The 25,745-nt window shown below is 48.3% G+C and overlaps 2 protein-coding genes across 2 annotated transcripts in view; one reads left to right on the plus strand and one right to left on the minus strand.

Annotated features, from left to right (window-relative positions):
• Positions 1-15,507, minus strand: part of CROT (carnitine O-octanoyltransferase) — a 34,996-nt gene extending 19,489 nt beyond the window's left edge. Inside the window, 5 exon segments of the mRNA XM_044294046.1 lie at positions 1,604-1,728; positions 2,866-3,047; positions 7,915-8,039; positions 9,073-9,207; positions 15,423-15,507. Of these exon segments, the coding sequence (XP_044149981.1) occupies positions 1,604-1,728; positions 2,866-3,047; positions 7,915-8,039; positions 9,073-9,187 (547 nt within the window). The 5' untranslated portion in view covers positions 9,188-9,207; positions 15,423-15,507.
• A 212-nt stretch (positions 15,508-15,719) lies between these two features.
• The window catches only part of OLAH (oleoyl-ACP hydrolase), a 44,578-nt gene continuing 34,552 nt past the window's right edge, over positions 15,720-25,745 (plus strand). Inside the window, 2 exon segments of the mRNA XM_044294939.1 lie at positions 15,720-15,778; positions 22,771-22,901. Of these exon segments, the coding sequence (XP_044150874.1) occupies positions 15,771-15,778; positions 22,771-22,901 (139 nt within the window). The 5' untranslated portion in view covers positions 15,720-15,770.

Genomic DNA, 25,745 nt, shown 5'->3' on the forward strand with positions numbered 1-25,745 from the left:
GCTCCACACAGCCATGAAGAAAATTTAAGGGGTCGTCCACTTTGGACAGTTTCACTTTAGAAAGATCTTGCAATAAAAAACTGAAAATAGAACGTCCCAAAGATGTCATCCCTTGCAATCTGCAGTAATGTATAGGAAACCATTAGCCACGATTTCCCTTCAGGATTGGCCATAGACCTTACAGGGAAATCTCCCAGGGGGCCGCCTGAGCCCTCCTCACGGCCGACCAGTGGAAGTTTTTGGGGATGTGTTTTGTGATGGACTGTGGTCTTTGGCTCCGTGGGGCAGTATAATGAGCCACAATATGGTATTGCTGGCCCTGCCTTCCATGAATTTGGACCCGACTACAAAACGGGGCTACTTTTAATATTTTTTCCGGGGCCACTTCAAGTTCCCAGTCCGCCCCTGGGGATAATGCGGTATTTTACAGGTCCCACTAGGGGCTGTCCATGTAATGCAGAGATGTGCGGGAGCCTCCAGAGCTCTCTGAAGGTCCTGAAATTGAAATTCCAAGGATTTCTTTCAACCGGACAGCACATTTAAAGGGGTTGGCCCGAGAAAAACATTTATAAATGAATGATCACTAGGGATCAGACGCTAGGACCCCCACAGATCACGATAACAGGGGTACAGAATAATGTCTGAATAGACCCGTAATCATGCAAGCGTACTACCACTCTAGGACTGGATCTGACTATAGGGACCCCTACCGATCATGATAAAGGGGGTCCATACGCACTGGCACTACTCAATGTCTATAGGAATGACAGGATCTGACTGCTGGGACCCCTACTGATCATGATGATGGGGGTCCATGTGCACTGACACCATTCAGTGTCTACAGGACTAACAGGGTCTGACTGCTGGGATCCCAACCAATCATGATAATGGGGGTCTATGTGCAATGACTACAGGAATGACAGGATCTGACTGCTGGGACCCCTACCGATCATGATGATGGGGGTCCATGTGCACTGACACCATTCAATGTCTATAGGAATGACAGGATCTGACTGCTGGGACCCCTACTGATCATGATAATGGGGGTCCATGCACCCTATCACTTCTATTCGCTGTCTATGGTGCCATACTGCGCAGCGCTGTACTTGGCTATCTCAGTCAGTCCTACAGAGCCTAATGCAACAGTCATGCACATGCGTGACCACCACTCCCTTTAAACAGTATACATTGGGGGCCCCATTCTCTTGATCGGAGGGGGTCCCGGGATCATTTATCACTTATACCCCCTTATAGGCGCAGGAGACGTATTGCTGAAAAATTAGGCGGGTCTGTCTCCAGGACCTGAACAAGTCAGAAGATACGCCTAGAGGGACCTGCTGTAGCAGCCATGTTGGTCATCACCAAGCTTTTTCCAAAATTAATTTAACCAAGATACGGAATGTTTAACGTCTTGACAAAAGGGTGAAATGTGCCCGAACCAAGATGTGAACATGAACAGAGGAAATGCTTCACTTCCACAAGAAATCCTCAGGACGACGCCAGTGAGTGGCGTTATACAGAACGGACATGATGGTGTGGATTACGCCAGAGGAATTCTGTAATGCAAGGGGTTAAATCTTGCAGTAATATAAGCTTTACTCACCAGTCTTAAAGTAGTTGCAAATGCGATCTCTGGTCACATCGGGGATCTTGCAGGTGTTGAACAAATTTTGGAACTGGGCCATGTCCAGGGGTGAAGCCCTCGCCTTGTGAGCGGCCAGCTTCTCCCTGTAAAAGGAAGACGTCAGTAAGGCCCCCACCAGGTGCACGAGGAGACAAATTAGGAGGAAAAGGGGGAGTAATGACTGAGCTCACGTACTGTATAGAGTACCAACGGCTAAATGGCGCTGGAATAGGGGAAATACAACTGTAATCGCGCCAGAAGTGCACAGATTGAGGTCACTCACACCTGTCCGTCCCCCAAAAATTATAGTCATGTGCATGAGGCCTAACAGCTGCACAGATCTCTCTGGTGGTTTGCTACAATGTATCAGTCTAGAGTCCAGGCTATTGAGCTCACAGAGCATTGTATTCAATTGTATCCACTTATCAGATGAGATGTTCTCATTCACTGACAGCAAGCATATTTCTAGAAACTGGTAAAGAATAAAAAACTAAAGTACATAAGACTGTTATAGAAATGTTCATTATCCATTTATTTACTCAATTTACTAAAAATGAAAAACTCCGTTAAGGCCTCATTTACTCGACTGTATTTTTGCTCCACATCCGATCCGCATTTTTTGCCTATTCACTTCAATGGGGCCGCAAAAAAATGCGGACAGCACACAATATGTCCGTTCTGCAGTCCTACAAAAAAGATAGAACATGTCCTATTCTTGTCCGTTTTACAGACAATAGGCACTGTTACAATGGGTCCACCACAAAAAAGGATGCGTCACAGACGTCATCCATATTTCTCGCCGATCTGCATTTTGAGCAAAATACATAAGGTCGTGTGAATGCACCCCAAGGGTTCATTCACGCGACCGCGCCGTGTTTTGCGTTACGCAAACCGCGGATCCGGAAAGCACGGAAGCCGCCCGTGTGCATTCCACAATTTGCGGAACAGAACGGGTGGCCCATGATAGAAACGCCTATTCTTGTCCGCAAAACGGATAAGAATAGGACATGTTCTACCTTTTTTTGCAGGGCCACGGAACAGAGCAATAGACGTGGAAAGCACACGGTCTGCTGTCCATATCTTTTGCAGCCCCATTAAAATTAATGGGTCCGCACCCGTTCCGCAAAAATTGCAGAACGGATGCCGACCCATTCATACGGTCGTGTGATCAGCCCTAGTAGAAACGGTTTTCTCTCTGCAGCGATGGTTCCGTCGCAGTGTCACCCGATATAAGAGCTCACCTCCTGATGAGATCCCAGTATTTCAGGGTATAATATGCCGTTATGCTCCCCCTTTCGAGCTGGGTGCCAAGTTTAGGAGGCCAGTAATGCTCCAGGTAAGGGGCAGGGCCGCCAAAGTTGACATTGAGCTGAGACGGCATCCGTACATCGAGATACGCTGCATTCAGCCACCATTCCTCCAGCTGAAAGACAAGACAAGGACATCAGACGCCAGCAATTCCCTCGTTACCTGCAGCATGGATATATAATAACACACAGCAGCTTAGACCATCAGTTGTAAGGAGCGTCTGATGACGAAAACCCCTTTACATACGTCATAATGGGGTATACAGACATCACAGAGGAGGAGGTTTTCTCCCATCGGATGCAATCACTTTAGTCTCTGTTCACATTTTTGCCGGAGGCGCCCGTCGCCAATTCTGACGGATTTTCCTGGAAGAAAGGCGATGGATGCGGCACTGTTCTTGTTGTCAGAATGACAAGTCCGTCTGAGTTCCGTAATTGTAAGTCAGTAGAGTTCATAAGGCGCTGGTGGGGTCTGTTGTACATCAAGCCCGGAACCATATAAATGGAATCCACTACACCAAGGCTCAGCATCCCTCCGGCGCTCCAGCTGTTCTGGAACTACAACTCCCAGAATGCTCATTTCGCTTCCATGAGAGCTACAAGAACAGCCGAATAGGCGTGCATGCTGGGAGTTGTACTACACAGAAGTGAACAGAGATAAAAAATTTAAAAAAGGGTGCTTGATGGTCACATGTAATGAACTGCTGCCCGCCCACAGAAACTGAAGAGACCAGAGCTGCAGATAGGTGAGCAAAGGAGCTAAAACGTTTAGCAGCATTTGTGAGCCTGGACACATCTGCACTGTGACTGACAGGGCCAATGAGGCATGACCAAGTTTTAATATATGCAAATGAGCCTCTAGGAGAAACGGGGGCGTTACCATTACACCTAGAGGCTCTGCTCTCTCTGCAACAGTGTGCACCCTCTGCACTTTGATTGACAGGAACAGGCATGATCACTCTTACACTGCCTGGTCCTGTCCTGTCAAAGTGCAGTGGGCGTGGCAGTTGCAGAGAGAGCAGAGCCTAGGTGTAATGGCAACGCCTCCTGTTGCTCCTAGAGGCTCATTTGCATATATCAAAATGTCATATATATATTTTTCTCAGTAATGCGGGACACATATGAACATGGGACCAACACGGATGTCTTCAGCTGCCAAGCGCACATGTAACAGGTCAGCCGGTGTCATAGGTACAAATCTGGCCTTTAGATAACGGTGTACGTCAATTTGTGGGATAACACCTTTAAGGAAGTATAGGAAGCGCAGCCAAGAAAAGTTACGTAGTCATTCTCAAGGTTGACCCTGCTCACATGACCCATAATCCCCTGTTTGGCATACTGACCATGTGTGATGTTGGGAGACCACCAGAAAGTGCTAACCACTTGGATCTGGTTGTGGACTGCCTCTGGACCACCAGGACTAAAATGTATATTATATACAGCATGACCCTTCCTTTATGTTTAGGCAAGTGTACCCCTAGAATAAAAGCTCAAATATATATACTCCCCCCCCCCACAATATGGCGGCAGGTCTGCCTGTTAATATAGGAATACGTACTGCACAGCAGGAACCTCTAAATGGAGTTGTACGAGACAAAAAAGTCATCTGGTTTTTCCCTAAAGGAGTATTTTAGAATTTTTATTACTGATGGTCTACCCTGGTGATAGGCCATCAATATCAGATTGTCAGGGGTCCAACACCCTGCAGCCATGTTTCTGTATTTTCAGGTAACCCCTTTAACTGTGCTCCCCTCCCACGATCTCAAATGCCCAGACGTTTCTGCAGTTTGGAAGGGAACATTCATGGTGGAGGTTTCCAGGTCACAGAATATAAAGTAGCTGATCCCCAAGGCTTCCATTAGAGGAGACAATAGGCCGACCTGACAACACGGCGGGGATGTGGGGGCTTTGGGGGGTGGGGGGGCTCTGTTCACACTTCAGAAATTCTCCCTGTGTCAATGAGACGCTGTCTGAAACCAACGGCAGCTACGTCCAGGTGCAGAGGACAAAATAGATGTAGCAGAGCTGACTTTCTAAAGGTGGCCATAGATATAAGATTATCATCATTCCGGCCGACTGTCGTTTGAAAAACTCGCGATCACTGGCGATCCGCCATGCTGGAAAACTTCAGCCACTTTGGAAACTGCATGTTGATGGCGCGATAGGACGAATTCAGCCAATCACTTGCCATTGTGCTCAAGCACCAGGGAGTCTGTTTTTATTTTTTTTTAAACAGACTCCCAGGTCAGGCAGTTTAGTTGGTGGGATCGTTCGTACGAACAATCCCTCGGCCGCAATGCGGCTGATCATTATCTCAAATGTATGGCCAGCTTTAGTGTTTCCCTCAAATCTAGTCACAGGTTCCTCGCAAAACAGCGCTGTCACTTTAAAGGAGCTATCCAATGAAAAGTATTTATCACCTTTCCAATAGCAACTGTGGAATCTGCAGGGTTAAGCAGCTGGGAGCGGAGTCATCTCTGATCCCGGCCATTGTAGAAAAGTACCAGTCAATGGGGAAGGAGGTGAAAGGCAACGGCAGATACATCTGGTGGCAGCTCATCTCCCAGGAGAACAGAAGGATTGGACAAAAAATTCTAATTCTCCTGAACTTTTTCTTCCACTACATAATGTCGGGAGCTCCCCATACACATTAGACTGTCATCCAGTGGCGCCAAAAATGGAGCAGTTCGGACGACCATACTCAAAATGTATATGGGCAGCTTGTAGCCCTGTGTATGGTAAAGTTGGCACCGAATCCCCTGCAGGCTGCTTACCGTAGATGATATTCACCACTAACCGACGCTGCAGTGGGCTGCCTGTGACATGCATTCTGCTGCCTCTCCTGTGCCTTACATCTTCAACCCTCCAGCGCCCTGTTCACAATTTAGAAGGATTTAGGACACTTTAGTTTCTGATATGATGTGACCCAAACCTCTCTAATTTGATCTGGCCTGGGCAAGGCATCCTGGGACATGTAGTTAGCAGAGCTCCAGTTATTTCTGCAATGGGATGGGGGAAACAGGAGGCTGTTCCCATACTGTAGGCTACGGAACGGAACGGCTGTATTATTTGCTGTTGTCTCCCTGTACATGAACCCCCTATAAAGGGGTTGTCTAGCTTTTAACAACTGATGGTGCTACTCAATAGAAAGGGCATCAATATCTGATCATGGGGGTCTCGCACCCCCACCCATCTGCTGTTTCAGAGTAGCCTTCGGCGGCAAACCAAGAAGCCCCGTATCCACACACCAGACTGTGTCCAATGTTCTTTACAGTCACTTAGATCTCAAGTTCCTTCCTCTGTCTTAAGTAGAGAGGATTGACTATGACACCGAGTAATCCGACACTGATCCTAGGATAGAGGACCTGGCAGGACTGTACGTGAACCGCCACGAATGGTCTAATGTGAATTAAAGGGAGAACAGGAGTCGAGGCTCACCTGGCCATGGTCTGAGACGGAGGCACGGACGATCGCCAGGAACTCAGCGATAATGGAAATGTACGAAAAAGAGAAAATCCAGCTTCCAAACGACCAATTAAATGCTTTAATGAAAAAACTTGCTAAAATCCGGACATGTACACCAGGTCTACGCGTTTCAGATCGATTAATTCAGATCCTTACTCATGAGTAATGATCTGAATTTATCGATCTGAAACGCGTAGACCTGGTGTACATGTCCGGATTTTAGCACGTTTTTTCATTAAAGCATTTAATTGGTCGTTTGGAAGCTGGATTTTCTCTTTTTTCTACAATGTGAATTAAAAGAGATGTGCTGTATCGATGTGTCAGGGCTAGATTGGATTGTAACCTCCTATGCCAAGCATATGCACCCTTGCTGTCTGTGGGTGGAAAGACATGGCATATCTGTGCACCAGGGGTTAACATCTGGCATAACGAGTGCCAAGACAAGCCGGGTGAGCGGGCTCATTTGCCATATAAATAAGGGTGGGTTTAGTTTCTGCACCATAAACTGCCGCCTGTCCTAGTCATGTGGTAAAGTGCACAATAAAAATGATGAGTGATAATACCGTATGCGCATCGTTATAGTCGGAAAATTGGGCGCAGTGCTGGATTAGCAGTAATAGTTTGATAAACTGTAATTACATGGTGCCCCTCCGCATGCGTCCACTAAGCCAGTCAGCCCTTCTTAAGCTCCATTCACACGTCCGCAAATGGGTCCGCATCCGTTCCACAATTTTGCGGAATGGGTGCGGAACCATTCATTCTCTATGTGCACTCTGTATCCGCATTTCCCGAGCGCGGCCCCGATCTTCCGATCCACAGCTCCGAAAAAAAAAGGGCAAGTCCTATTCTTGTCCGCAATTGCGGACAAGAATAGGCATTTCTATGGGGGTACCGGCCGGGCGTATCGCGGATCCGCAATACACTACGGAAGTGTGAATGGACCCTGAAAGGTTCTTCTCTCTAGATCAGGGATGGCCAACCTGAGGCTCTCCAGCTGTTGCAAAACTACAACTCCCAGCATGCCCAGACTGCTTACAGATAGCAGCCTATAGCAGGGCATGCTGGGGAGTTGTAGTTTTACAACAGCTAGAGAGCCGCAGGTTGCCCATGCCTGCTCTAGATTATAGAGGGGGATCCCGAACAGGAGATCCTCCCTTATCTTAGGGATTGTTTTGTAGACAGCCCCTTTAAGTGAAAACAGCACTATAAGGCTACATGCCGTGTTTTGCGGTCCGCAAATAGCGGATCCGCCAAACACGGATATCAGCTGTATGCTGAACGCACAGGGCCTGCACTATATAGAAAATGCGGCCAAGAATAGGACATGCTCTATATTTCTTGCGGGCCCGCAGAATGGAACTACGTATGTGGACAGCACACTGTGTGCTGTCCGTATCTTTTGCGGCCCCATTCAAATTAATGGGTCCGCACCCGTTCTGAAAAATTGCAGGATGGATGCGGACCTGTTCATATGGTAGTGTGAATGAGCCCCAAAGCACTCTATGCAGGGAGGCGTACCCAATTTTTCCTCGTTCTTGCCCTCTCTAGGAGCTTCTGGTGGAGTTCTTTGCCTATTCCATTTCCAAAGTCTTTCACGATCCTACAAGTCTTCTTATATTCTTCTTCTTTCAGAAAGGGTTTTACTGCAAGAAAGAAACAGCCCAGGTCAGAGGGACACGGAGCACCGGTCACGGATTGCTTCTCTTATGGGGTCAGACCAAAAACAGACTACTTTTAAGGTCCCAGTTTGTACAAAAACGTGTTCACAAGGATAGAATCTAAAAGTGTCCCCGACCTGTTCATAAACCCACCGAGCCAACCTGGATAAGTGAACGCTCAGTGGACCAGTGTTGTGCGCGGTGTCATGATGTCCCGAACGTCAGGCCGTATTTATAAGAATTCCTCAATATTTGCACGATTAAGGCCTGAGGTGTGCAAGCTCCAAAACCCAAAAGAGTGGGATCCCATCCAGGTCCCCCAGGGTCACCCGTCCGGGGGGCGCTTCTACTCTCCAAGCTTTGTAATTGTCACTTTAATAGCTTTGAAGTCGTGGCATCTGCTAACCACCGGGGGGGGGGGGGAGCCTTTCAGCCCGTGTAGGATTGGAAATAGCTGGGCATATCCACGAGCTTCTCCTGCAATCCCTTCAACGGATCCGGGGAGTTTAACGAGGTCATATATTTTCCCCTGCAGTGGCAGCTAAAGGGTTAATGTAGCATTACAGTATATGGCGCACATGAACGGCTGACCACGGACGGATAGATGGACAGGGTCTGCTCTTACATCACCACTCCCCACCCGGGGCTCATACAGTGGGGTCCCGCCATTGGACCCTCCTATCTACCACGTCCTTATTTCAGGTGTAAATCCTCTAATAAGGGCCAGGTCACACAACTGCATTTTCAGTGGAATTTGGGGCGCCAAAATTTTGCCGAAAACATGCCGACGGCTGTGTCCTTTCTCCCTCCCATCCCAGCGACATGTCTGCGTGCCCACAGCTCCGTGATCCTCAGAGCTGCCTCCCATTGAGATGCACGGTAGGTAGAAAAAGTGCAAAAATGTTCAGGCAAAATTTCAGCATGGCTGTCCGCGCCAAAGTTCTACTGCAAAAAGCGTGGTGTGAACGTCCTCTAAGAGTTGCAGGGCTCCGCAGATCAGGCGCCTTTCACACGTTACCTGAGTCACAGTACTTAGACAAAGACTCCTCCAGGGAAGGGACGGGGAGAGGAGGGAGGGAGTCCTGGTACTGGAAGGTCCGCTCTTCTACAGACCCAAACACGTGATTCTCCATGATGAGGAAAGATCAAGCATCTGCAGGGAAAGACAGAAAGGTCAATACGCGCGGTGTCACCATGTGAGGCCTGATGTTTGTGCTGCGCTAATATACAGAGGTGTACTGTACACAGGATGACAAGGCATGTGCCTCCATGATTACTCCCCCCCGGCTCTTCGTGGAAGATATTTAACGGACCCATTCTCCTGCGCGACCTACTGACATGTCTCCTAAGGTGTGTTTTTCCCAGGCTTAAAAAGGAGCTGTCTCATCTGAGACACTAGTGGCATATACCCAGAAAGGGACCACGGCCACACTCCATTTATTTCTATGCTACTGCCGAGTATAGTCGAGCCGGGGCTCCCAGCGTTCCCATAGAACTTAATGGAGCAGTGGCTGCGCTTGTGCAGTGTGCTCTCTATTCATTTCTATGGGACTGCCGAAAACAGCTAAGCGCTGGCTCGGCTATCTCCAGCGTTCCTACGGAAGTGAATGGAGTGGTGGTCGCGCTTGCGCAGTGTGCTCCCTATTTATTTCTATTGGACTGCTGAAAATAGCTAAGCGCTGGCCCAGCTATCTCCAGCGTTCCCATAGAAGTGAACAGAGTGGTGTCCGCGCTTGTGCAGTACGCTCTATGGTAATTTCTATGGGACTGCTAAAAATAGCTAAGCCCTGGCCCATAGAGGTGAATGGAGTAGTGGCCACACTTGCGCAGTACGCTCTCTATTCATTTCTATCAGACTGCTGAAAATAGCTAAGCCCTGGCCCATAGAGGTGAATGGAGTAGTGGCCACGCTTGCGCAGTACGCTCTCTATTCATTTCTATCAGACTGCTAAAGATAGCTAAGCCCTGGCCCATATAGGTGAATAGAGTAGCGGCCACGCTTGCGCAGTACGCTCTCTATTCATTTCTATGGGACTGCTGAAAATAACTAAGCCCTGGCCCATAGAGGTGAATGGAGTAGTGGCCACACTTGCGCAGTACGCTCTCTATTCATTTCTATGGGACTGCTGAAAATAGCTAAGTGCTGGCTCGGCTATCTCCAGCATTCCCATATAAGTGAAAGGAGCACGCATCACGCTTGCGCAGTGTCCTCTCCATTCATTTCTATCGGACTGCTGGAAATAGCTAAGCGCTGGCCCATAGAAGTGAATGGAGTGGTGGCCGCGCTTGCGCAGTACGCTATTATTTTCTATGGGAGTGACGAAAATAGCCGAGCACACTCACTCAGCTAATTTCCGAACTCCCATAGAAATGAAGGGGCAGCGTGCCACACATGTGCAGGGCGTTCTCCTTCACCATCAGGGGTCGCATTTAGAGAATGGTGTGGGCCTGGGGTAGGACTCGCATCGATCTGACTTTGATGACTTATCCTGGGGACAGGCCATCAAAGTTCCAGATGAAACAACCCCTTTAAAAAGGGCCTGTCCCCTCTCCTGACTTGTCTGTTTTAGCAACCATTCCTTTATTATTCCTGCTAGAAGTTTGGGAATGAATTACCAGCAGCCCATATGGGTGTTACCAGTTAGCTATCCAGCCAGTGTCAGGCTGTGAAGGGACCCCCCCGACTGGAGCTTTATTACACACTGCTAGCAATTCATTCATAGACCTCTAGTAGGAATAATAGAGGAAAGGCACAACATAGAGTTGTGTGAAAAGAACTGGGAGTAGAAAGGGTTAAACCAAATTGGCAGTGAGGGGATTATGTAGCAAGAATGTGGCGGATAGAAAGCAAGTGGATTTACAGCCGAGCATCAGAGGGATTGATCCAAGAAGAGGTTAAATCATGCCGGTTGCTATGAACAAATAAGGGTCTTGAGTAATAGATGAAATAGAGAAGTCTAAAGCATGGTGGACGGAAGAGGGTATTTGGAGTATTTGGCACTAGGGATTTCCACTGTGTGCAGGAGCAGTGGGAACCTGTCTGCACAGTGAACAGTATGGAGCGAGTTATCCATATGGATTTCCACGAGGAGGAGACAGGAGCTTCAGGGCAGGAACGGATTCCAGACTCCTGCCCCGACGAAGGAATGGGGGCATTTACTATGATGCCCGTCTCCTCTCTTGCATCACGTCCTAATCTCCATTCACATCTAAAGCTGCATTTACAATGATGCAGGTCTCCTCTCTTGCATCATGTCCTACTCTCCAGTCACATCTAAAGCTGCATTTACAGTGATGCTGGTATCCTGTCCTGTCCTACTCTCCAGTCACATCTAAAGCTGCATTTACAGTGATGCCTATCTCCTGTCTAACATCACGTCCTACTCTCCAGTCACATCTAAAGCTGCATTTACAGTGATGCCGGTCTCCTGTCTAACATCACGTCCTACTCTCCAGTCACATCTAAAGCTGCATTTACAGTGATGCCCGTCTCCTCTCTTCTATCACGTCCTACTCTCCAGTCACATCTAAAGCTGCATTTACAGTGATGCCCGTCTCCTCTCTTCTATCACGTCCTACTCTCCAGTCACATCTAAAGCTGCATTTACAGTGATGCCTGTCTCCTCTCTTACATCACATCCTACTCTCCAGTCACATCTTAAGCTGCATTTACAATGATACGGGTCTCCTGTCCTGAATGGGGGCCGCACAGGGGGTAATGCCCCCAGGAGCTCGGGCAAAATGGTCAAAACAATTTGGCGCCTGCAGAAATCCACGCGCTTCCTGCCAAAACTGCTCCGTTCACTGACAAATTTCTGCAGCAAATCTACCAAGTGGGAATACCCTAAGGCAGGCATGCTCAACCTGCGGCCCTCCAGCTGTTGCAAAACTACAACTCGCAGCATGCCCGAACAGCCTACAGCTATCAGCCTACAGCAGGGCATCGTGGGAGTTGTAGTTTTACAACAGCAGGGGGGCCGCAGGTTGAGCATGGCTGCTCTAAGGGATCCATAGGGGCACCTTCCTGCCTGGATCATATGTTGCAAACCAAAAAGGGTCCAAAGAAATCAGGTCCCCTCTGTAGATATCCCTATGAGGAGGGCCAAGGAAGGCGTGGACCCCTGTGTCAACGGGAATAACGCCCCGACTGCCTCGTCACACCCCTCCCAACCAAAGACAAAGGGTACAGGACAGAGAGCGGAGACCCGCCAGGGGCCCTGTGCACGATACACGGATCAGCCAAAACATTAAAACTAGATTTATTGAGTATTTAACCCTTTCAGGCCGTTTTTTTTTTTTCTTGACACGGCCAAATTTTACAAATCTGACATAAGTCATTTTATGTGGTATTAACTTTGGATGCGTTTTCTTATCCAACCAGTTCTGGGACACACTGTACTTCATGTTACTGGTAAGTTTGAGTTGGGATTTTTAAAGGGAATCTGTCCCCTGGATAATCAATGTTAAAGCAAACGTAGGTCCTTACGGCTTCTCAGACCTTCTTTCCATGGGTTTTCTTTTTCCTTGGAGCTCGCTTTATAGGTTCATAAAAATCCACTTTTATCCTTATGCTAATGAGGCATTAAGGTGCCCAAGGGGGCGCTATTTTCATTCAAAAGGTGCCCAGTGACGCCCTCCATCGAGTGTCCAGGCCCCCCCCCCCTACAGAGCCCAAGCACGCCTCTCTCTCCGCTCACACACTACCCCCCCAGCTTGGTCGTCAGTTGAGGCTGATGCCCTCAGTTAAACTGGAAGAGCGCAGGCGCCGGCACTGTTCGGCACTGTGCCTGTTGGTGAGGCAGAATGGAAAGGGCGGGCAGGGTTATCGGCTACTAGCGACGTTGCCCGGGGGGTTTGGGCGTGACGGCAATGCTGGGGGCGTTGTGTATGAGCGGAGAGAGAGGCGTGCTTGGGCTCTGTAGGGGGGGGGGGGTGCATGGACACTCGATGGAGGGCGTCACTGGGCACCTTTTGAATAAAAATATAGCGCCCCCTTGGGCACCTTAATGCCTCATTAGCATAAGGATAAAAGTGGATTTTTATGAACCTATAAAGCGAGCTCCAAGGGAAAAGAAAACCCATGGAAAGAAGGTCTGAGAAGCCGTAAGGACCTACGTTTGCTTTAATATTGATTATCCAGGGGACAGATTCTCTTTAAAAATCCCAACTCAAACTTACCAGTAACATGAAGTACAGTGTGTCCCAGAACTGGTTGGATAAGAAAAGGCATCCAAAGTTATTACCACATAAAATGACTTGTAAAAGATTTGTCAGATTTGTAAAATTTGGCCAAAGTGACAGGCGTTTTTTTTTCTGTAATAAGTGCAATTAAATGTCCTAAGCCAATCCCTTTCCACAAACACACTGCACACTGGTATTGACAAAAACGCAATTTTTGGGGTGTAATGTGTTTGAACTACACACTTTGATGCAGAAATACTGATTCTTCACTAAAACATGGTTATAATTTGCGATATTGATGTGAAATGCGCAAATAACCAAAAAGTAGAGTATATCTGTAAGTAAATGACACCCTTAGTCTGTGAAATGTTTAGAGAGGTGGTAAGTGTCACAACCACATGATGCCAGGACCCAAGGTTTTCCCAGAGCATCCCGCTACCTCCGCTCGGTTGTCTTCACAGATGGGTCATCATGACACATAAAATGGCACTTTTAGAGCCTGTTCACACCGAGCCTTTGTAAATGACCCCCAATATATTGGACCGTGGCCTTATCATGAGGGCAGAACACGAACATCACAAGAGGTCGCACTACCCAAAAGAGCAAAAATACTCCCCTTAGGAAACGTCCACACAACGGATTTTACAGGGGGATGAAGCAAGACGCCTGGTTATGTTCGTGTTCTGCCCTCGTGCTAAGCTTTTAATAACCGCAAGAATTTCCTCACGCTGTGCTGTCACCGATTCCTCCAGCCCTGGACCAAAGTCCTAGAAAGTGATATTTCTGGTACTTTTTTTCTGACGGAGTGCCTCCTTCCATTTTGCACTTATTCACTTTGTGCTTATTATTTTGTAATTCTTTCACGTTGAGTGCATTGTTCCTGGAAACCTGGAAATTACAGGAATCTTGGGAAAAACCCATAGAATCCATTCTAAACCTATAAAGAGCACACGCTATAACCTGCAGAATGCTGAACGGCCGCATGCTGCACCCCAGGCGCCCTCCGCTGATAAGACTGGTTAATAAAACATTTACAGATCTCAGCGGGGAGCGTGTCCCGGTGTAATGTGAACTCTGCCCCAGATATGGAAGAGTAAACCCTGCACATGGTTAGGCAGATCTGGGTATTCATGTGTGCTAAAGGCAACGTGCCCCCTGTCACTAGATGCCCACGGCCAGTCCCTGCTCATGGCTAGATGCCCACGGCCAGTCCCTGCTCATGGCTAGATGCCCACGGCCAGTCCCTGCTCATGGCTAGATGCCCACGGCCAGTCCCTGCTCATGGCTAGATGCCCACGGCCAGTCCCTGCTCATGGCTAGATGCCCACGGCCAGTCCCTGCTCATGGCCAGATGTCCACGGCCAGTCCCTGCTCACGACTGAGATACCCGCAGTCACCCCTTGCTAGTGACTAGATGTTCACGGCCAGTCCCTGATCATGGTAAGATGCCTACGCCCAGTCCCTGCTCACGACCAGAGGCCCGCGGCCAGTCCCTGCTCACGACCAGAGGCCCGCGGCCAGTCCCTGCTCACGACCAGAGGCCCGCGGCCAGTCCCTGCTCACGACCAGAGGCCCGCGGCCAGTCCCTGCTCACGACCAGAGGCCCGCGGCCAGTCCCTGCTCACGACCAGAGGCCCGCGGCCAGTCCCTGCTCACGACCAGAGGCCCGCGGCCAGTCCCTGCTCACGACCAGAGGCCCGCGGCCAGTCCCTGCTCACGACCAGAGGCCCGCGGCCAGTCCCTGCTCACGACTAGATGCCTTCTCATAATAACTTAATGCCCATTGCCTACATATACGGAAGGCTGGGGCCGCAGCATCAGGTAAGCACGTTTTTCACCCCTTGTCTGTGTTACTGATTTATTTCTGGTGCAGGAAAATGTCATAAAAGATTCAGATTGAGGATATTTTCTTCCTACAGATAGCAAATGTCAGGCGAAAGAAGAAACCGGATCTAACACACAAAATCCGCAAACAGAGCATTTTACACGCGTTATATCCTATGCACCACATGCCTTTCTGGTGCATGATGGGGGTAGTCATCAACTAAGTGACCCAAGAATAAACACTTCACCAGTGACGTTGAGATCAACAATAAGTGGAGTTGCCCTTTAAGTCTAACCCACAACTAGCGCCAGGAAAGCCTCCCCAGTGCGACCATATAAAGCCTCACTGCAAGCACCGCCCACCTCCCGCCGTTACAGCCACCGAGTCCCGTCACCTGTGCTTCAGGCTCCGGTGCGAACTCCGTCTGTAACGATCACTTCTGCCTTGGATTATTGCCAATTACACAACGCTACGGTACACTGCAGGGGACAAACTTCCTCAAAGCGCGACGATTGGACACAGGGAATAGACCTGTCAAATGAGACCCCGCCCCCCCGCTGGGCGTGGTCATGTTCTACCATTGGACTGTCGCTTCGGCTCATGGGATTGTAAACACTAGCGCTAGCCAATCAAAAGAATGCACGCGAACGGCCATTTTTGAAAAGGGCAAAGTCTCGTTGTCAGCCTTGAAGAGGAAGGAGTCACTCAAGATGAGCAGGTACATGGGTAAAGACTCCTTAGGACATGGTGGATGCGTTCTAGGGAGTCTCTGTGCTGTGCAGTGTCGTGATGTGTAAAGTATTACCTTATGTATGTGAGTTTACAGCTGTGTTATGTGTATGGGTTCTGCTGTACAGTCTTGATTAGTGTTGAGCGACTTAAAGTTGATGAAGTGGCATTTGATCTGAATTTCAGGAAAAATTTGATTAGTCGCGAATCCGAATTTCCTCGTGCTTCGTGGTAACAAATCATATTTCTTCCAAAATGACTGCTGCACGTGTTACAAAGTGAAAGTGAGAAGCCTGGGAACGAGGGATCACCCATAATGCCGTGCAGACAGCTAATGAGCAGATAGCCAGCCCCTGTGATGTCACAGCCCCATAAAATGCCTCCTCCTGCCTGGTCTCCGCCATTTTACAGTGAACTTAGTGCAGGGAGAGACGTGACAGGCGCTAGGGACAGTGATTAGGAAAGATTTTATTCAGCAAATATTACTATTCAGCAGTTCCGGGACAGCACAGAGATAGTGTAGGGATATAATAGGGAGAGAGCAGGGACAGTACAGAGATAGTGTAGGGATATAATAGGGAGGCTTTATCCACACTATAGGGGGAGAGCAGGGACAGCACAGAGATATTGTAGGGATATAATAGGGAGGCTTTATCGACACTGTAGGGAGAGAGCAGGGAGAGCACAGAGATAGTGTAGGGATATAATAGGGAGGCTTTATCCACACTATAGGGGGAGAGCAGGGACAGCACAGAGATAGTGTAGGGATATAATAGGGAGGCTTTATCCACACTATAGGGGGAGAGCAGGGACAGCACAGAGATAGTGTAAGGATATAATAGGGAGGCTTTATCCACACTATAGGGGGAGAGCAGGGACAGCACAGAGATATTGTAGGCATATAATAGGGAGGCTTTATCCACACAATAGGGAGAGAGCAGGGACAGCACAGAGATAGTGTAGGGATATAATAGGGAGGCTTTATCCACACTGTAGGGAGAGAGCAGGGACAGCACAGAGATAGTGTAGGGATATAATAGGGAGGCTTTATCCACACTATAGGGAGAGAGCAGGGACAGCACAGAGATAGTGTAGAGATATAATAGGGAGGCTTTATCCACACTATAGGGAGAGAGCAGGGACAGCACAGAGATAGTGTAGGGATATAATAGGGAGGCTTTATCCACACTATAGGGAGAGAGCAGGGACAGCACAGAGATAGTGTAGGGATATAATAGGGAGGCTTTATCCACACTGTAGGGAGAGAGCAGGGACAGCACAGAGATAGTGTAGGGATATAATAGGGAGGCTCTGTTTTATCCTAATGCATTCTGAATTGAGAGCAATCCGTTCAGGATGCATCAGTTCAGTTCCTCTTACGTTTTTTGGATGGAGAGAATACCGCAGCATGCTGCAGTTTTATCTCCGGACAAAAATACTGAACACTTGCCGGAATGCCGGCATTAATTTACATTGAAGTGTATTAGTGCCGGATCCGGCCTTAGGTGTTCCGGCAAAATGGATCTCTGCGCAGACCTTTAAAAATGCAAAAAAAATAATAATACCAGATCCTTTTTTCCGGTTGACACCGGAGAGACAGATCCGGTATTGCAATGCATTTGTCAGACGGATCCATCAGTTTGCGTCCGGATTCTCGGATCCAGCAGGTAGTTCCGGCGACGGAACTGCCTTCCGGAATCCTCTGCCGCAAGTTTGAAAGTACTCTTAGGCCTTGATCCTGTAATTGGGGTAAAATGACGTTCTAATTCTACTGATTTTAGGTTGTTCACATTTGTTTTTTATATAAGTAATTCCATTAATCCTTGTATCTGTAATTGGGGTGAAATTGCGGCCTGATACTGATTTTGGGGTGTCCACATAGTTTTTTTTACATAAGTAATTCCATTAAAGGGGTTTTCCCCATCACAGACAATGAGGGAATATCACTAGGATAGGCCCCCATTGGAGCCCAGAATGGAGCTCAGAAAGTTGTGTAGCCAAGATGTGGATGAGAGATCCGCTGCTTCCTCCTGCAGGCGGGCAAGTAGCGACAATAAGAGTGGTATGGGAGCAGGTGTTGCGAGTGGTCAGACACGCGGCCATGAGACTGGGGAGGGTGACATCAGTGACGTGAAGACAGTAGATGATGATGTAGCTGATCGCACGTGGGGGCCGGGTGAAGAGGGGCCTTAAAGGGAACCTGTCACCCGGATTTTGTGTATAGAGCTGAGGACATGGACTGCTAGATGGCCGCTAGCAAATCCGCAATACCCAGTCCCCATAGCTCTGCGTGCTTTTATTGTGTAAAAAAAACAACGATTTGATACATATGCAAATTAACCTGAGAGGAGTCCTGTATGTGAGATGAGTCAGGGACAGGACTCCTCTCAGGTTAATTTGCATATGTATCAAATCGGTTTTTTTACACAATAAAAGCACACAGAGCTATGGGGACTGGGTATTGCGGATGTGCTAGCGGCCATCTAGCAGCCCATGTCCTCAGCTCTATACACAAAATCCCTGTGACAGGTTCCCTTTAAGGAAATGAGAGTGGCAGCTTGCGCGTGAGACAGTTGCTGAGCCAACAAGTGTGGCCATGAGTCAGCAGGGTGGAAGCAGTGTGAGATCTGGGGCCAAATCTGCCGAGAGTAGACCGTTTGCTACTCAGGAGCCTACCTGTCCGGAAACAACTAGTGGTGCACGGGTTCACGAAGGCAGTGGTGGGGGTAAAATGGCATTTTCGCTGGTGTGGAAATTTTTCATCAAGTCGCCGAAGGATGTCACCGTGGCCCTGTGTAGAATCAGTGGGTAGAAGGTGATGCGTGGCCAGTGTGCCAATGTTGGCCTCATTGCACTGCGTCAACACATGGAGCGTCACCATAAAGTGGTCTGGGAAAACTGTGGCGCTAATGTTGTGGTACAGCCTGAGGCATCTCCTACCAGCCCGCAACTCTTTTCCAGCAGTCAAGGCAGAAGGGATTTGTGTTTCCTTCCCATCATCTACTTGTCCTGATGCTCCTGCTCCTCCTCGTCACCCATTTTGCCAGCAATCGATCACAGAGGCCATTGCAAAAAGACAAAAGTATGCATGCACTCATCCCACAGCGCAGAAGCTAAGCATGCTCCTGGCCAAGTTGCTGGTTCTACAGTCCCTCCCTTTTCATGTGGTGGACTCTGCACATTTCGAGAACTATTGGCTTGTGCCGAGCCAAGGTGGAGATTCCCAAGCCGTCATTACTTCTCCAAAAAGGCTGTACCAGCCCTGCACATGTATCTTGAGCAGAAAGTGGGCCAGTCCTTGAGTCTGTCGGTGTCTGGTAACGTTCACGGCAGCGACGATGTGTGGAGCTGTAACTACGGTCAAGGACAATATAGGCCCTTTACTGGGTAAATGTGGTTCCTGCCCAGCCAAACCAGCAAATTGGCCAGGTGACGCCAATGCCACCTCCGCGTTCTCAAGCTGTGATTCCTCCGCCAACATCCTCCTCTGCCTCCTCATCTTCAACCTTGTCCTCAATCTCCACTGCAGGCACAATTCTGAGTGCTCCTCCAGCATATCACCTATGCACGGCGGTGTCGCGCTGTTTTGCATGTAGTTTGCTTGGGCAAACAGAGTCCCACCACTGAAGATCACAACCATGGTCACTGAAAACAGGAAGAACATTGTGTCGGCGCTGCGTCAAGGAGGGCTGATCTATGCGCCCTGCATGGTGCACGTTTTTAATCTGGTTGTAAAGCGGTTCCTCAAGTCTTCAACTCATCTGCAAGACGTCTTGAAAATGGTCAGGAAACCTTGAGCTGCAAAGGCAGAATAACATTACCTATCGCCTGATATGCGATATTTCCACCCGTTGGAACTCCACCCTCCATAAGTTGGACCAACTATATCAGCAGAGAAAGGCCGTGAACGATTTCTTGATGATGCAGGCAGACAGGAGTACTGCCCTGTGTAACTGTCGACATTAGCCAGTAGCAGCTCATGTGTGACACCTGCCGTTTGCTCAGGCCCTTTGAGGAGGCCACTTTGTCAGTCACCGTGACTATGGGATGAATGATGTCATTCCACTCTTCACGTCTTGTTGCAGATGCTGATAAATCTGTCTGGCCAAGGGACAGGAAACGTGGGGCCACCTGAGCCCTGGTGGGACTGAACTGGTGGAGGAGAAGGACATTTACGCACAAGCAATGTATACAGAAATGGGTGGTTTATCTGCATAAGTGACAGGAGAGGAACTAGAGAGCGATGAGGAAGACCCGGCAGATGACCCTGAGACACCTGTGGCAGTATGCCGTGGAGATGGAGGCCAAGGAAGTCCATCTGAGTCCCTTGCACAAATGGCCAGATGCATGCTGAGTTGCTTGCGTAGAGAGACAGACGTATTTTTACTATTCGGCAGAGTGGTGACTACTGGCTCTACATCATGTTAGACCCTCGCTACCGGTCCAAAATGGAGGCCTTTTTTCCACCTGCTGAGAGGGAGGATAAACTCAACTACTATCCTATGTAGTCAGTTGGCTGCTGCCTATGTGCGCCAACGCCCATCCTCACAAAAATCTGGGGGGGTCCTTCTGCACTCAAGCGCCACTGCCATGACTTCTGGAGGGGATGGGGTCAGGTGCAGTACCAGCTCCATCAGCAGCAACTTAAGTCTGGAATCTCTAATGAGCACTTTTCTTCACTCGCCTACTAAAGAAACCACCCAGCAGCAGTAGGACATGGAGCAGAACCTGAACCAGCAGGTGGTGGCATACTTGGACTGCACTCTGCCACTCTACATCCAAGATTCCCTGGACTACTGGGCAGCCAAACTTGATTTGTGGCCGCAACTGGACGAGTTTGCCCTGGACGTGCTTTCGTGCCGCAGGGGCATAGTTACCCCAAGGAGAACTCGCCTTTCAACACAAAATGTTGAGTTTGTAAAGATGAATCAAGCGTGGATCAGCCAGGTTTTCCATGCACCAGTGCCTGATGCATGAGACTAAGGCATTCTGGGTGCCACACCTAAATATTGGGAAGCCACCTGCTTCAGCCACTATTCGGATGCTGCCACCCGCCTGATGCCACACACCTGCTGTCATCTCCTACTGCCACTATCTTATGCTGTTACTGCCACTGCCGTTGTCCCCCACCTCCCCGCTCTGTGGCTGGTCCACTGTGTTGACTCTTCATGCTATTTCACTCTATAGTAAAATCCTGGGCCACTGCACGGTTCTTCATACCTGACACTAACATTCACCTGTAAGGCTTTAGTTATTGGGACAGTTTTTGACCCCGTTACTGACCAAATAAGTGAAGTGTGAACTGATTCTAAGAGTGATGCCTGTCATACTGACGCACCGTAACTGTTTAACTACCACAGCGGTTTCTGCAGTGCACAGTGATGTACACCGATATACACGCTGTCTGTAGCCAGGATATAGCTGATTTTTAACGCGCTTCGTCACAAATTATTCGGATTTAATCAAATTTTTGGGAAAATTCTGCGAACTGTCCGAATCAAATTTTTAAAAATTTCGCTCATCTCTAGTCTTGATAGATGCTTCTCAGCTCATTGTATGGGGCATAATCTTCGGAGTGTATCATGTGGCTCGATGCTACTTATAGGTGTACCACTGCAATGTGTTCTGAAGTCTAAAAAGTGCAGCATGCAACACGTAAAAGTGCTCCAGGGCGCCAACTGAGCCGGGGCTTCCATTAGCAGCCAAGCACAGAGGCTCTGATGCTGCTGCCTTGCTCAGCACAGCTGGCAACTGTGCATGCACCGCTACACTGCCGGGTGTACCCTGATGTAAGTGGCAGCATTCACAGTCGCTATCTGCACTGCTCAGGCGGCAGCAGCAGCAGCAGAGCCTTTGCACTTGTGCCACTACTGGGAGCAATGGTGCAGGCGTGAGGTTGACAACACAATCAGTGATTAGCACACAGGAGTGTGTCCAAAACACAGATGACATGCAATTATTTCCATCACATGTTATCTCTGTTTTGGACCCACTATGCAAAAAACTGACCGTGTGATAGAGGCCATTAAAATCCTGCATGCAAGACTTCTTTTCCCATCTGAATAAAACCGATTTCAGAGGCAAATAGCGAAAACTCATGCAAATTGAGCATGATGCCTCTATTTCCAGACCTCTGCCTGGTGGGACCTGCGTTGGTAATCATACTTACCTCCGCTGCTTGTCTTGGCTCCCTCCATGTACACTTCCTATTTGACACCACTGCAGCCAACCACTGGCCACTGCTCCCCCTTGGTCAGGTGACACAAGGGGAGCAGCGGCCAGTGATTGGCTGCAGCAGTGTCAAACTGGATGTTTACGTGAATGAGCCAGGACCCAGTGTCAGGATTCAGGTCAGTATGATCACCAACACGGGTCCTGCCAGTCTGAGAGGGCTGGAAATTACTGCACAACTCCATGGCGTTATCCCATAGAAATAAAACATCACTTATCCACAGGTGATCAATATATGATCGCTGGGAACCCCACAATCACTAGAATAGGGGTCCCAATCCTCCCCTTTAAATGGAGCAGTGGTCACGCATGATCACCAACATTGTCTATGGGACTGGCGGAGGTAGTGGGGTGCTGTACCCAACTGTCTCTAGCAGACTCCTAGACTCAGTGTGCATACGTGACCACTGCTTCATTCAAACTCTTATAAGACCCTATTCTACAGATTATCATGGGGGTCCCAGCAATACATTATGCAATGTTTTAAGTGGGATAACCCCTTAAATGTGACTGAATGAGCCTCAGCTATTACTGTTCTGTACATAGTCCCTGTATTATGTCATTCAGAGCTGCGCTCCCTCCTGGCGCATAGAGACTGGTCCCCGTGGAAGCCTGTTGTTCCCAATGGGAAAGTCATTAAACCAGCTTACACTATTGCTTAAAAGTCTGACACTACTAAAATGTTTGCTGTATGCATGAGACAGCAACGTAACTACATCCGCACTCTCTGTTTTTATGTTTTTTTTTAAGGATGGATAAGCTGGTGAACTGCTTCTATAAACGACCGAATGCCGTAACCCGATTATTCTGCTTCCCCTGGGCTGGAGGAGGATCGCTGTTTTATGCACAGTGGGGGCGCTTGCTTGACGAGTCCATTGAAGGTTTGTATGGCACATTATACAACTATTTTACATAGAATAAACATACATATACAGTACAGACCAAAAGTTTGGACACACCTTCTCATTCAAAGAGTTTTCTTTATTTTCATGACTATGAAAATTGTAGATTCACATTGAAGGCATCAAAACTATGAATTAACACTTGTGGAATTATCTACATACCAAAAAAGTGTGAAACAACTGAAAATATGTCATATTCTAGGTTCTTCAAAGTAGCCACCTTTTGCTTTGATTACTGCTTTGCACACTCTTGGCATTCTCTTGATGAGCTTCAAGAGGTAGTCACCTGAAATGGTCTTCCAACAGTCTTGAAGGAGTTCCCAGAGATGCTTAGCACTTGTTGGCCCTTTTGCCTTCACTCTGCGGTCCATCTCACCCCAAACCATCTCGATTGGGTTCAGGTCCGGTGACTGTGGAGGCCAGGTCATCTGGCGCAGCACCCCATCACTCTCCTTCATGGTCGAATAGCCCTTACACAGCCTGGAGGTGTGTTTGGGGTCATTGTCCTGTTGAAAAATAAATGATGGTCCAACTAAACGCAAACCGGATGGAATAGCATGCCGCTGCAAGATGCTGTGGTAGCCATGCTGGTTCAGTATGCCTTCAATTTTGAATAAATCCCCAACAGTGTCACCAGCAAAGCACCCCCACACCATCACACCTCCTCCTCCATGCTTCACGGTGGGAACCAGGCATGTAGAGTCCATCCGTTCACCTTTTCTGCGTCGCACAAAGACACGGTGGTTGGAACCAAAGATCTCAAATTTGGACTCATCAGACCAAAGCACAGATTTCCACTGGTCTAATGTCCATTCCTTGTGTTCTTTAGCCCAAACAAGTCTCTTCTGCTTGTTGCCTGTCCTTAGCAGTGGTTTCCTAGCAGATATTCTACGATGAAGGCCTGATTCACACAGTCTCCTCTTAACAGTTGTTCTAGAGATGTGTCTGCTGCTAGAACTCTGTGTGGCATTGACCTGGTCTCTAATCTGAGCTGCTGTTAACCTGCGATTTCTGAGGCTGGTGACTCGGATGAACTTATCCTCCGCAGCAGAGGTGACTCTTGGTCTTCCTTTCCTGGGGCGGTCCGCATGTGAGCCAGTTTCTTTGTAGCGCTTGATGGTTTTTGTGACTGCACTTAGGGACACCTTCAAAGTTTTCCCAATTTTTCGGACTGACTGACCTTCATTTCTTAAAGTAATGATGGCCACTCGTTTTTCTTTACTTAGCTGCTTTTTTCTTGCCATAATACAAATTCTAACAGTCTATTCAGTAGGACTATCAGCTGTGTATCCACCTGACTTCTCCACAACGCAACTGATTGTCCCAACCCCATTTATAAGGCAAGAAATCCCACTTATTAAACCTGACAGGGCACACCTGTGAAGTGAAAACCATTTCAGGTGACTACCTCTTGAAGCTCATCAAGAGAATGCCAAGAGTGTGCAAAGCAGTAATCAAAGCAAAAGGTGGCTACTTTGAAGAACCTAGAATATGACATATTTTCAGTTGTTTCACACATTCTTGTTATGTATATAATTCCACATGTGTTAATTCATAGTTTTGATGCCTTAAAGTGTGAATCTTCAATTTTCATAGTCATGAAAATAAAGAAAACTCTTTGAATGAGAAGGTGTGTCCAAACTTTTGGTCTGTACTGTATATCTAAATCACTATGCACATACCTTACATTACATATCTTGTACTGATCGTGTTCTACTCCAGAGCTGCATTCACAATTCTGCAGGCTTTAGACCTGACATCTCTTGTTTAGTGTCTGCTGTTAAAGGGGTTGTCCAGGCTACAGTGTCACGGACGTTCACGTGGCAGGTACCAGGAGATCGGAGAGACTGGCAACTCGTGGGTTAAATTGACAAGTTCCCTGTGGATCTTGTTGTGTCTGTGTTTTGGTGAATGCCACACCCTTTGCTCCAGGTTTTGTTTGTTGGTAATTTACCTTTCCCATAAGTAGCCGCTTCTCACTCTTGGAGGTGCAGTTTATAGATTTTCTTCCTGCCTTGTAACTAGCTGGTTGGTTGTACTCGGTGGTGCTTCTGGAGTGGCCAGTTTTCTACTTTCAGCGAAGTTTGTCTTTTCTCATTGTATTGTGTTTGTTATATTCCCTGTTGTTTGTATCTGGGCCTGAGACAGAGACTTCCATTCGTCCATCTGGGGAGGAATGGGTTGTCTCTGGTCCTAACCTTTTCCAGGGCCTTGTAGGGATATTAGGGCCTAGGTATCCAGCATGAATATTCCTACCTTCAAGGTCTATTCATATTGATAGGTAGTTAGGGCCCGGATTAGGGTTGTTTAGGAGGTGACCTGTTCCTTCCCTAGTTTCCAGGCCCAGTTACTGTTCCCCTTCCCTCCTGTGTTTAGTGTGGAGTTTCTCCCCCCCCCCCCCCACACTGATCGTGACATTATAAACCGCCAAATAACCGTCATTTTGTTGTCTGTATCAGTTCAGCCATGGATGTTATCGCTGCACTGACCGGACAGCTCCAGGGGCTGTCTCTGGTGGTAGCTCACCTCCGCACGACCTTCTCACAGATGCAGAGACCACTGTTGGCTGATCCTAGTAGTAGTTACCTGACCTGTCCTGAACCTAAAGTTGCTCTCTCGGATAGATTCTCGGGGGAGTGATAATTTTATTCGGTTCAGGGAAGCGTGCAAATGGTACTTTAAGCTGTGTCCACACTCATCTGGGGACGAGAGCCAGAGAGTGGGTGTGAATATTTCATTGCTTAAAGGGGACGCCCAGTCTTGGACTTTTTAACTGCCAACCGGATCACAGTTTCTCCGATCAGTATATGCATTTTTCGGAGC

Source organism: Bufo gargarizans, chromosome 5 (genome assembly GCF_014858855.1).
Source record: "Bufo gargarizans isolate SCDJY-AF-19 chromosome 5, ASM1485885v1, whole genome shotgun sequence".
In the NCBI taxonomy this organism is placed as follows: Eukaryota; Metazoa; Chordata; class Amphibia; order Anura; family Bufonidae; genus Bufo; species Bufo gargarizans.